We start from the raw sequence: 13,373 nt of genomic DNA, 5'->3' as shown, positions 1-13,373 counted from the left end.
AACCATTTGAAAGGAATCATCAAATTAATATTTTGGGTTGGAACTGTCTCAGAACAGCATTTTCTGGTCACGTTACTGGTTTTCAGCCTTTGCAGCTATGTTTTTGTTTCTTTTTATATATAGAGTGGGCGCAGAATTCTGTGCTTGCACCTCACTTATTTCTCTACTGGACGTACACTGATGAAACCTGGCTAATCCATGTTACCATATTATTAAAGTTACTGTACAACTTTTCAGGATATGGGACAACACCCACCCCCACTGTATGAGAATAGACCTGATGATGAACTTGGCAAAGAAGAAAGGGCGATACAATTGAAGGGCAGTAAGCTTGCTGGAGAACCTGTCCGATTTGGCTGGATAAAAGGTGTAATGGTATGTTTAACTTATTTCCTGCACCATTGTGTTCGATAAAAAAAAGTTAACTGAGGAGTTATTTGTTCTAGATCAATTTTTCTTGACTGTCATTTAGTTTCTGGTCATCAATACTCCATTGCGAGTGGGGTACTATTGGGCGACCAATGTGTCAATGGTGCGTAAATGGGTGATGGAGGGGGAGGGGGGTGGGGGGGGGGGGGGGGGGGCGGTGTGGAAAAGAATGGAGATGGCGTCATGTAGAGGTCTTGGCAACGGCGCCGTTGCCGCTCTCTCCTAAGAGGTTTACCACGAGCCCGGTGGTGGCGGCGACCCTAAGAATCTGGGGACAGTGGAGACGGCATAGGGGGGAAACAGGGGGCTCGATGGAGGCTCCATTAGGTGAAAATCATCGGTTCATCCCGGGGAACACTGATGGGGGATTTAGGGGATGGCTAAGGGTGGGCATCAGTAAATTGAGGGACCTGTTTATTGGCAGGAGGTTTGCGGGCCTGGGGGAACTGGAAGATAAATTTGGGCTCCCCCAAGGGAACATGTTCAGATACTTGCAGGTAAAGGCGTTTGCTAGGCGACAGGTAGAGGAGTTCCCTTTGCTGCCCTCGTGGGGGGCGATGGACAGAGTGCTTTCGGGGGTGTGGGTCGGAGAGGGGAAGGTGTCTGACATTTATAAGGTAATGCAGGAGGTGGAGGAGTCGTCAGTGGAGGAGCTGAAGGCTAAATGGGAGTGGGAACTTGGGGAGCAGATAGAGGACGGGACTTGGGCGGATGCCTTGGAGAGAGTCAATTCTTCCTCTTCATGTGTGAGGCTTAGTCTCATCCAATTCAAGGTGCTGCACCGGGCCCACATGTCCGGGACTAGGATGAGTAGGTTCTTTGGGGGTGAGGACAGGTGCACCAGGTGTTCGGGGAGTCCAGCGAATCATGTCCATATGTTCTGGGCATGCCCGGCACTGGAAGAATTCTGGAAGGGGGTGGCGGGGACGGTGTCGAGGGTGGTTGGATCCAGGGTCAAACCAGGGTGGGGACTCTCGATGTTTGGAGTTGCGGTGGAGCCGGGAGTGCAGGAGGCGAAAGAGGCCGGAGTCCTGGCCTTTGCGTCCCTAGTAGCCCGGCGGAGGATCTTGCTGCAGGGGAAGGATGCGAGGCCCCCAAGTGTGGAGACCTGGATCAGTGACATGGCGGGATTTATAAAATTGGAGAGGGTCAAATTTGCCCTGAGAGGATCAATACAAGGGTTCTATAAACGATGGCAGCCTTTTCTGGACTTCCTGGCTCAAAGATAGGTATCTTGGTCAACAGCAGGAGCAACCTGGGGGGGGGGGGGGGGGGGGGGGGGGGTGTTCCTTATTATAGTTTCTATTTTTTTTCTATGGTTATGTAACAACATTGTGTTAATTTAAGTTGTTGTTAATATGCTGTGTTGTTCATTGAGGAGGGGCGAACGTTTATGATTGCTATCATTATTGTTATTGTTGGTATTTTATTATGGTTCGATGTTGTTGTATAAATACAAAATTTTTCAATAAAAATTATTTTTTAAAAAATACTCCATTGCGAGTAATTTGGCTGTCTTAATGACACCAGATTACATTTTATACAGTTGATAAACCTTACGGCCATACTTAATGTATCCAGTGTCGAGTTATAGGGGGGAATCTGTAAAGTTATCTCCCGATAAACTGTAAGAGAAGACATGATTTTGTTGAAGAATGATTTTTACCTACTCCTGTTTAAAGATAATGAAGCAGTCCGTGTCCACATGCATCAAGACCTGGACAATATTCAGGCATGGGCTGATAAGTGGCAAGTCATATCTCCCTTGATGTCAAGCAGCAATTGACCAGGTGTGACACCAGAGAACCCTAGAAAAATTGAAGGTCAATGAGAATGTGGGGAAGGCTCCCCAAAAGGTTTCATCAATGCTCTTATACAGTTGGGACAAGACTTTGCTCCTTTCGCATTCCACTGTCTTTGCAATAAAAGCCAACGTCGCCTTAATTACATACTGTACCTAGAATTTTGTGAACATACACTGATACCCAGATCCCTCGATACAACAGAGTTCTGCAGTCTCTCTCCATTTTCTGTTCCTCTTGCCAAAGTGGGCATCCTCACATTTTCTCACATTTATATTTCATCTGCCCAATTTTGCCCTCTCATCGACATCCCTTTGCAGGCTCTTTTATCCTCCACTTAATTTTCTTTAAACCTATCTTTGCATTGTCTGCAATTTTGGCTACAGTTCATTCAGTCCCTTCAACCAAGTCATTAATATGATGATGTAAATAAGATATAAATAATTGAGCCCCCAGCACCCCTGTGACGGTTACAGTTTGCCAACCTGAAAATGATCCAATTATCCCAACTCTCTATTTTTTACGAGTTAGCCAGTCCTCTATCCATGCCGATATATTACAAAATAAAGGCATGAGCTCATATCTTGTATTGTACCTCATTGCCTGCAGCAAGACCTGGACAACATTTAGGCTTGGGCTGATAAGTAGCAAGTAACATTCGCACCATACCAGTGCCTGCCAATAACCATCCTCAACAAGGGCAAAACTAACCATCACCTCATGACATTCAAAGGCATTGCCATTGCTGAAGTCCCCACTATCCACCTCCTGGGAGTTACTATTAACTGGAACCTTATCTGAAGCAGCAATGTAAATATTGTGGCTACAAGAGCAGGTCAGAGTCTGGGAGTTCTGCAACAAGCAGATTACCCTCTTACTCCCCGAAGTCTTTGAGGCACAAGTCAGGAGTGTGATGGAATGCTCTCCACTTGCCTGAATGAGTGAAGCTCCAACCATAGTCCAGCTCAGCACCATCCAGGGCAAAGCAACCTGCTTTTCCTGCACTTCATCCACCAGTGTGAACTTTCACTCACTCTGCGCAGTAGAGCAGTTTTCACTGCAGCAACTCATCAAGGTTCCTTTGATAGCACCACCCAACCCAGTGACCTCTACCACCTAGAAGGACATCACCAACATATTCCCTTTGAAGCCACACACCATCCTGACTTGGAACTATATCACCTGTGTTGCACAAATGCTGGAAGTCCCTTCCTACACCACATGGACTGCAGCGGTTCAACAAGGTAACTCATCACCACTTTCTCAAGAGCAATTAGATTAGAGATGGACAATAAATGCTGGCCTTGCCATCACCATCCTATGAACGAGTAAAACAAGAAGTACTTGCCGTTAATCAGTTCCAAGCTTTTGCCCTTGCAAATGTAGTTGTGAGGATGCCTGAGGATAGTTCAGGATGTTTTCCTTTCAGTTGTCCCCTCCCTATGCTGAAGATCCAAGTGTCATCATGGTTTCCCCCCCCCCCTCCGCCCCCTCGGTATGACCACAACCTGCGGAGAGTTTGCCCCACTGATTCCCATTTACTCCAATTTTGCTTGGGCACCTAGATGCCACACTCGCTCAATTGCTGCCTTGATTTCAAGGGCAGTCATTTTCACCTCACCTTGAGTTCATTTTTTAAAAAAAAATAATTTTAATTAAAATTTTCACATTTTCACAAAAAAGAAAACAAAAATAACAGAAAATTCTAAGAACAAAAAAAACAGAACCCGCCCCGCCGTAGATACAAAAGAGAAACAATAAATTAACGCCCATCATTGGTGAAAAACAGATATTCAACCCAAAACAAAATCAGAGACAAGCCCCCCCCCCCCCCCCCCCCCCCCCGGTTGCTGCTGCTGCTGACATTTTGTTTTTACCGTTCTGCCAGGAGATCTAGGAATGGTTGCCATGTCCTGAAAAACCCCTGCACATACCCCCTTAGGGCAAATTTCACCCTCTCCAATTTAATAAACCCTGCCATATCGTTGACCCAGGCCTCCACGCTTGGGGGCCTCGCATCCTTCCACTGAAGAAGAATCCTCCACCGGGCAACTAGGGACGCAAAGGCCAGAACACCAGCCTCTTTCGCCTCCTGCACTCCCGGCTCCACTGCAACCCCAAATATTGCGAGTCCCCAGCCTGGATTGACCCTGGATCCTACCACCCTCGATACCGTCCTTGCTACACCCTTCCAAAACTCCCCCAACGCTGGGCATGCCCAGAACATGTGGACATGGTTTGCTGGGCTCCCTGAGCACCTAATACACCTGTCCTCGGTCCCAACAAACCGGCTCATCCTTGTCCCGGTCATATGAGCCCTATGCAGTACCTTAAACTGTATGAGGCTAAGCCTCGCACACAAAGAAGAAGCCTTTCTAGGGCATCCACTTACTTCCAATCCTCAATCTCCTCACCCAGCTCCTCCTCCCATTTATCTTTCAACTCCTCCACCGAGGCATCACCTGGTACGCTTCCGAGATCCTCCCCTCTCTAACCTATACCCCCGAGAGCACCCTGTGCTGGACCCCACGCGCGGCAGCAGGGGGAACCTCACCACCTGCCGCCTGACAAACGCCCTTACTTGCATGTACCTAAAGGTGTTCCCCGGGGGGGAACCTGAACTTCCCTTCCAGCTCACCCAGGCTCACAAACTTCCCGTCTATGAACAGGTCCCCCAGCCTCCTGACACCTGCCCTATGCGAACTCAGGAACCCGCCATCAATTCTCCCCGGAACAAACCGGTGGTTCCCCCGTATCAGGGACCCCATCGAGGCCCCCACCTCCCCCCTGTGCCGCCTCCATTGCCCCCAAATCTTGAGGGTAGCTGCTACCACCGGGCCCGTGGTATACCTCGTCAGAGGGAGCGGCAGCGGCGCCGTTGCAAGCGCTTCCAGGCTCGTACCCACACAGGATGCCATCTCCAGCCTTTTCCATGCCGCCCCCTCCCCGTCCATTACCCACTTACGCACCATCGCTGCATTGGCAGCCCAATAATACCCACAGAGGTTGGGCAACGCCAGTCCCCCCCCCCCATCCCTGCCCCGCTCCAAGAACACCCGTCTCATCCTTGGAGTCCCGTGTGCCCACACAAACCCCGTAATGCTCCTGTTAACCCGCCTGAAAAAGGCCTTTGGGATAAGGATGGGGAGGCACTGGAACAGGAGGCACCGTCATCTTGACTGACTGCAACCTACCCGCCAAAGACAGCAGCAGCATGTCCCACCTCTTAAACTCCTCCTCCATTTGCTCCACCAGCCTTGTGAGGTTTAGCTTATGTAAGGCCCCCCAGCTCCTGGCCACCCGAACCCCCAAGTACCTGAAGCTCCTCTCCGCCCTTTTCAGTGGGAGCCTCCCAATCCCCCCCCTTGCCCCCCGGGTGTACGACAAACAGCTCGCTTTTCCCAAAGTTAAGCTCATACCCTGAGAAATCCCCAAATTCCCGGAGAATCCCCATCACCACCGGCATTCCCCCCACCGGGTCCGCCACATACAACAGTAGGTCACCCGCATAGAGCGACACTCGGTGCTCCTCCCCACCCCGGACCAGCCCCCTCCAATCCCCCGACTCCCTCAGCGCCATAGCCAGAGGTTCAATTGCCAGTGCATGAAGTAGGGGGGACAAGGGGACACCCCTGCCTTGTCCCTCGGTATAGTCGAAAATACTCCGACGTCCTCTTATTCATGGCCACACTCGCCATCGGGGCCTCATACAACAGCCTCACCCAACTGACAAACCCCTCCCCAAACCCAAACCTTTCCAGCACCTCCCACAAGTACCCCCACTCGACCCTATCAAAGGCCTTCTCTGCATCTCGCGCCACCACTATCTCCACCTCCCCTTCCACGGCCGACATCATAATAACGTTCAAGAGCCTCCGTATATTAGTGTTCAGCTGCCTCCCCTTCACAAACCCCGTTTGATCCTCGTGGATAACCTGCGGCACATAATCTTCTATCCTCGTGGCTAAGATCTTTGCCAACAGCTTGGCATCTACATTCAGGAGTGAGATCGGCCTGTATGACCCACACTGCAAGGGATCCTTGTCTCGCCTAAGGATCAAGGAGATCAGCGCCCGAGGCATCGTCGGGGCAAAGCCCCCCCCCCCCGCCTCGTTGAAGGTCCTATCCAACAGGGGGCCCAGCAGGTCTGCATACGCCTTGTAAAATTCAACCGGGAACCCATCCGGCCCCAGCGCCTTCCCCGACTGCATGTTCCCTATCCCTTTAACCAGCTCCTCAAGCTCATCTGGCGCCCCCAGACCCTCCACCCGTCCCTCCTCCACCCTCGAGAATCTCAACCGGTCCAAAAAGCGCCCCATCCCCCCCTTCTCCGCCGGAGGTTCGGACCGATATAGTCTCTCATAAAAGTCCCTGAAGACCCCATTAATGTCTACCCCCCTCCGCACCACATTTCCTCCCCGGTCCTTATCTCCACCAATCTCCCTAGCCGCATCCCGCTTACGGAGCTGGTGTGCCAGCATCCTACTCGCCTTCTCCCCATACTCGTACACCACACCCTGAGCCTTTCTCCATTGAGCCTCCACCTTTCTGGTGGTCAACAAATCGAACTCAGCACGAAGGCTGCACCGCTCCCTCAGCAATCCCTCCTCCGGGGCCTCCGCGTACCTCCTGTCCACCCTCACCATCTCCCCCACCAATCTCTCCCTTTCTCTCTGCTCCCCTCGCTCCCTGTGGGCCCGAATGGAGATCAACCCCCCCCCCCCCTCTTCCCCCCACCCCCCAACCCTACCCATCCGCCCCCCAAGCTAGGGCCCCCCCTAGCTGCGTAACTCCGGTCATTGTACTTCCGTAAGTCAGCTGACTCCTGCTGACCCCGGCTGCTCCCGCCACCCCAATTACCCTCCCCAGTATAGAGTTCATCTCTTTAGAGAAAGAGATTTCAGAGGAGATTTGCTCGAGGTGTTCAAACGTATGGGAGGTCGGGACAGATTAGGTAGCGAGAAACAATCCCCATTGGTGGAGGAGTTGACAACCCGTGTTCTCAAACAGAGTTTGGAAGAAGAGTCATTTGTAAAACATTTTATTAAAGTATTTATAACTTTATAATAATAACAGTAAACAGTACAAATACAAATATGAACATAGTGCATGAACCACCCATCCCTAAAAATCCCACCTACCCTAAACAGAAAATAGCCTACCTACCGCACCCCTCCTCCCCCCACCCCTTCCTTTCCCTATTGCCTCTGCTGACAGTTAGTTTTCCCCGAAAAAGTTGACAAACGACTGCCACTTCCGGCCGAACCCTAGCATTGACCCTCTTAAGGCGAACTTAATTTTCTCCAAGTCTGAGAAACCCGGCCATGTCGCTAACCCCAGATCTCTGATTTTGGGGGTTTCGAGCAATATCATTTCCAGGCTACCAAGGAAGCAAAGGCCAAGACGTCGGCCTCTCTCGCCCCCTGGACTCCCGGATCTTCCAACACTCCAAAAATCGCCACCTCTGGACTCGGCATCACCCTTGTTTTTAGCACTGTGGACATGACCTCAGCCAATCCCTGCCAGACTCCCCAAAGCTTTGGACATGCCCATATGTAGTGAATGGTTAGGATCTGAAATGCACTCTGAGAATTTGGTGGAGGTAAATTCAAATGTGTGTTTCAAAAGGGATAAGATAATTAATTGCAGAGAAATTTAGAGGGCATGGAAGCGGGACCAGCTGGGCAGTTCCTTAAAGGAGTTGCATGGAGAGGGCCATTACATGATTCTATCATTCTAAGAGCTTTACACATATCTACTAACGGTGGCCTTTCCTTGAATAGGTAATACTAAGTGCCTTCCTTAATGCATGTACAGTAATTATTGCTTGTTTTTCCATTTACCTAGATTCGATGTATGTTAAATATCTGGGGTGTTATTTTGTATTTGCGATTGTCATGGATTACTGCACAGGCTGGAATAGGTAAAGGTACATTTGTAAACTTCAAAATCTGTTGTATTTCTATGTTCATTAAAAAGCTGTTAATGAAAATCCTAATTTATTGTACTGATGAAAAAGGGCAGCACGGTGGTGCAGAGGTTGGCACTGCTGCCTCATGGCACCGAGGATCCGGGTTCGATCCCGTCCCCGGGTCAGTATCCATGTGGAGTTTGCACATTCTCCCAGTGTCTGCGTGGGTTTGACCCCTAAAACCCAAAGATGTGCAGGGTAGATGGATTGGCCACGCTAAATTGTCCCTTAATTGGGGAAAAAAAATAATTGGATACTCTAATTTTTTTTAAAATTGTACTGATGAAAATGATTAAAACATTACAACTAGGTCTGCCATGTTTTGGGAACTAAAAACAATTAAAGAGAAGGGAAGTCTGGAGTAAGTATTGTGATGTATAGGGCAGCATGGTAGCATAGTGGTTAGCATCAATGCTTCACAGCTCCAGGGTCCCAGGTTCGATTCCCGGCTGGGTCACTGTCTGTGTGGAGTCTGCACGTCCTCCCCGTGTGTGCGTGGGTTTCCTCCGGGTGCTCCGGTTTCCTCCCACAGTCCAAAGATGTGCGGGTTAGGTGGATTGGCCATGCTAAATTGCCCGTAGTGTCCTAAAAAGTAAGGTTAAGGGGGAGTTGTTGGGTTACGGGTATAGGGTAGATACGTGAGTTGAGTAGGGTGATCATTGCTCGGCACAACATCGAGGGCTGAAGGGCCTGTTCTGTGCTGTACTGTTCTAAATTCTAAACACTGAGTATTATTCACTTTCTTTTCTTTACAATGTCCGTGTGTACAATGTCCTAGTGAACAGCCACTGTGATGGGTTGGGTAGTGGTCCCTGCTGTCTGTATTAGCTGATTGTGTCCTCAGTGACCCGGCATTTAGGAGGGAAGTAACAGTTAGGATTTCCCCTACTAATTGTCATTCACAAACTGCAGAGAGAAAATGTGCATGTGTTCAGAGAGGACTGAACTCGACTGTAATGCCCCTGCATACACTGGTTTTAAATGGGGTTTGCAATAGCAAAAATGAATGAATTTTACCCAACTTTGAAATGATCCCGCTGTAGCTACACCACTATTATGTATCCAACTCCAAGTGTAAGACATGTGCTGGGAATGCAATAATAGTGCAAATGGAAAATTGCAATTTGATAAGATGTAAAGGGATTTACGGGGTTAAAGCGATAAGGCGGGGGAGTGGGCTTAGGTAGGGTACTCATACCAAGGGTCAGTGCAGACTCAATGAGCTGAATGGCTGCATTCTACACTGTAGGTATTCTATGAATTCTACGGATAGTTAAGAGGTGCATCATAATCAGTTGAGGATAAAAAGCTGAGTCCATCAGCAACTTTTGCCAGGGCTGAAAGGAAAGTTTAAGAAGTGGCTGGCAAAAATGAAGAGTCAAGAAATCAAAAGTGAGCAACTGTGCGACATAGCATTCAACTCACTGATTGAGGGCTACAGAATTAGAGCTGGTGCTGCATGAGGCTGTAGCTTAGGAGGGTTATCCTCTATGCCACTCCATGCCACACTTCTCATGGATCAATACTGCAGCGTTCTCTCAGGGAACTGGAACCTAGTTTCAGGTTGCTATGTTTCGCAATGGCTGCATCTGGTCCTCTGATGACCTGGACATATAAAGACAGTTCTCAACTGAAACTGGGTTTGTCAGGACATGAACTTAAGTTGGCATATTGTATGAGGTTAATCAGGTTATCTTGGTTGTCAGCCTCCCTAACGCAATAGACAAACTATCCATGTCTACCAAAGTCATTGGGTTGGATTCTCCAATTCTGAGTCTAAGTGCCGGCGCGACCAAAGAATCCACAGGAGGTTCACAACAGGAAGATCGACACAAACCCCTCACTGATTCTGGTAACGGGCTAGCACCGGTGCCGAGTGAAACCCCTGCAGATCGTGCCGGGGAATGGCCGGGTCCCATGCTCTGCCTGTATCGGTTGTGCTGTAAAACATGGTGCCGGCCTTGCTGAACCCTAATCCGCCAACCACGACCCCACAGACCACCCCCTGGCAACCTCCCCACCAGTCACCCCGGCCCTAGCAGAAGCCACCCAGCCAGCGGCACGGATCCCGTGTGGCGGTGCTGGACGCTGTCCACAGCCGAGACGCCGGGTTCCCAACCGCTAGGACCACACGCGGCCCGCGCCAACGGGAAACCCGGTCCTTCGGGGGCAGAGCATCGTGGGTGGGCCAACCAATGACGCACCAAAGATAATGCCAGATTGGAGCGGGCGGAGCATGGCGGACCGACACCCGCTCCAATTCCGGCGTCCGAATCCATTCTCCGCCCGAATGGCGATCACAATTTTGGCATCGGGCTACGGAGAATCCAGCCCGTTGTATTTTTGTCAGAGCTCCTTCAGCTCGAGAGCTCCACCTCTTGAGGAGGACTGCCATCATTACCTACTCAGGGCAACAAGAGACAAACAATAAATGTGTCTTGCTGGGCCTGCTCACACGTTGAGAACATGTTTTAGCAAAAGGCAGAGCAGAATCTGGGAGAGACCGGGTCACAACCATCTCCAAGACAACCCGAGTCATTATATCTTAGAGAAGAGGGTTAACATCAGTTCTTTTGTCAAAAACCATCTCCTGCCCACTTCTCACATCCTGCTTCCATGCTGTGCCCAAGACAGCAAGAAACTGATCATTCAACCAGCAGCCTCCATCTGCTTTAGTTGTTATATTGGCTGAAGGAGTCCCTGTTTGATTCACATTCACTCTTTAATTTAAAGTATTGATTGCTATTTAAGTCAACTGAATTGCATGTAAATAGCCCGCATGGCCACAATTTCTGATGCTGATTTTTTTCCCCTGTATACTATACAGCTTTTCCTAAATTATTACTGCCTGTTTAGTTTGAATGAATAATTTCAACTTGCATTGGATAGAAAATATTGAAATTCAGTTGGTTTAAAATTCATGTGGCCCGATCACAACTTTTCTTTCTGAAGATCGCTGAGAATTTTTATTTTCCAATTAATACATGGACATAAATATTTCTTGCAAGATGGAAATCTTACATAGATTTTATTGCACAGAAACAGGCCATTCTGCCCAACTGTTCTGTGCTAACTTTCCTACAATCCTGCATCATTTCACCCTATCAGCTTCTTCTATGGCTCTGACTCACTAAGAGGAATTACATACATATACATAACATAATATATTAGCCTTGGCATAAAATAGAGATATAATTATGTACCGAGAATGTTGTCGTGTGGAGTGATCTCTTTCCAAACAATTTTCAATCGGTCCTATTCCTCACGCATGTCAAAGGGAAATCAGGCAAATCATGCATTGAAAATTTATGGACCTGGTGACCTTTTCTAGTTCTAGATACAGTCACACAAACATTTAAGTATGAAGTCCTGGCTATTTTCCAATGGTGGTGGAAATCTTAATCATTTTGGTTTTGTTTACTTCTATTACAGCTCTAACATGGTTAATCATCATTATGTCTGTAATTGTAACCAGCATTACAGGTCTGTCCATATCAGCAATATCTACAAATGGGAAAGTCAAATCAGGTATTCTTTGGTTCTTGTTTCCTCCCATTACGTACTATTGTTTCATCCACCTGAGCCTTACATTATCCATGCCGATTCTTTTCAACTTGAAGTCAACATGGACCAGCAAGGAAGGGATAGGACATGCACAGAAGAGTTTTGATTGAGCTGAGGTTTAGGGAAGATATATGATGGGTGGCCAGTCAGGAGACCATTGTCATAGTTAAAGTTATGGATGAGGATCTCAATTGTGTCAGCCGTGTCTCAGTTAATATCACTCTAACCTCTGAGCCTCAAGGTTCTGGGTTCAAGTCCCACTCCAGGCCTGAATACAAAGCTCAAGCCTGACATTTCAGTGCAGTACTGAGGGAGTGCTGCACTATCGGAGGTGAAATAATAGCCACATCTGTTTGCTCAGATAGATATTAAAATCCATTGGCACAAAGAGCAGAGGAGTTCCTCCCTGTTCCCAGACAACTTTTATCCCTCAATCAACATCGCAAAAGCAGACATCTGATCATGATCACATTGTGGAATTTGCTTGGATGCTGTGTTTCCTACATTATATCAATGACTCCACCTCAACATCTGGGGGTTTTGAAATGTCATGTGGAAATGGAAACCTTTTCTTTTTTTCCACTGATCTGTCATAGCTGCAGGAAGGGTTGATGTTTTAGAGGAGGAACTAGGGGATCCTTGTGAAGGGGTGGATATAGAGTTAGAAACTCAACTCTGAGTTTAATAGGATGCAGTAGTAACTAATCTGGTTCAGCCAAGACAGGGACTGTCTTGGGAGTAAGGTGCTGTAATTGGCAAAGGTTTGTGGGGGAGTCCCAAGATGATGGCGGAGTCTTCCAATGTTTCACTGGGGAAAATTGGAGTTCATTAAAAGAAGGCATTGGACATGGAAGCATAACAGAGGCAACTGTGGAGTCATAGCAGTTAGTGAAAGGTAGAGTTGAATGTCATCACTGTACATATGACTCAGATAGAGGAGGTAAAGGGCAGGTGGGAAGATGAGCTAAGGGGGAGAGATAGAGACGGGTCTGTGGGCGGATTCCTTTAGCAGGGTTGACACATCCTCAACATGTGCCAGGCTTAGCCTGATACAATTTAAGGTAGTCCACCGGGCACACATGACGGTGGGCTATTTTCTGTTAAGGGTAGGAAGGACTTGTTAGGGATGGAAATGATGTACGTACTGCGTTTATATTTGGATTTGCTTTCTTTTCTATTGTTATTATTATTATTATAAAATTACAAATACTTTAATAAAATGTGTTTTTTTAAAAAATCACTGTACATATAGAAACTGACTCCACATCATGCGAGAGGCTGAAGGAAGAGATCCTCTTGAAACTCTGTAAACAATATTTCAATGGCCTGAGTTTCAGCTTGTAGGTACAGTGGTTAGCACTGCTGCCTCACAGCGCAAGGGACCTGAGTCAATTCTGGCCTTGGGCGACTGTCTGGATGGAGTCTGCACGTTCTCCCTGTGTCTCCGTGGGTTTCCTCCGGGTGCTCCGGTTTCCTTCCACAGTCCAAAGTTGTGCAGGTTAGGTTGATTGGCCATGATAAATTGCGCCTAGAAATTTTTTTATTTTTTTTTTAAATGTCAGCTATTGTACGATATGCCCTGTTGTGATCCAATTGGTGAGAATGGA

General features: G+C 48.1%; 1 protein-coding gene across 1 annotated transcript in view; it reads left to right on the top strand.

Annotated features, from left to right (window-relative positions):
- The first annotated feature begins 315 nt into the window (after nt 1-315).
- Nucleotides 316-13,373, top strand: part of slc12a3 (solute carrier family 12 member 3) — an 89,735-nt gene continuing 76,677 nt past the window's right edge. Inside the window, exons 1-3 of the mRNA XM_038806874.1 lie at nt 316-375; nt 8,079-8,154; nt 11,635-11,730. Coding sequence (XP_038662802.1) covers nt 373-375; nt 8,079-8,154; nt 11,635-11,730 — 175 coding nt within the window. The 5' untranslated portion in view covers nt 316-372. The remainder of the gene's footprint in view (nt 376-8,078; nt 8,155-11,634; nt 11,731-13,373) is intronic.

This window comes from Scyliorhinus canicula, chromosome 9, assembly GCF_902713615.1.
Source record: "Scyliorhinus canicula chromosome 9, sScyCan1.1, whole genome shotgun sequence".
NCBI lineage: Eukaryota > Metazoa > Chordata > Chondrichthyes > Carcharhiniformes > Scyliorhinidae > Scyliorhinus > Scyliorhinus canicula.
This window is presented reverse-complemented; position numbering and strand designations above follow the sequence as displayed.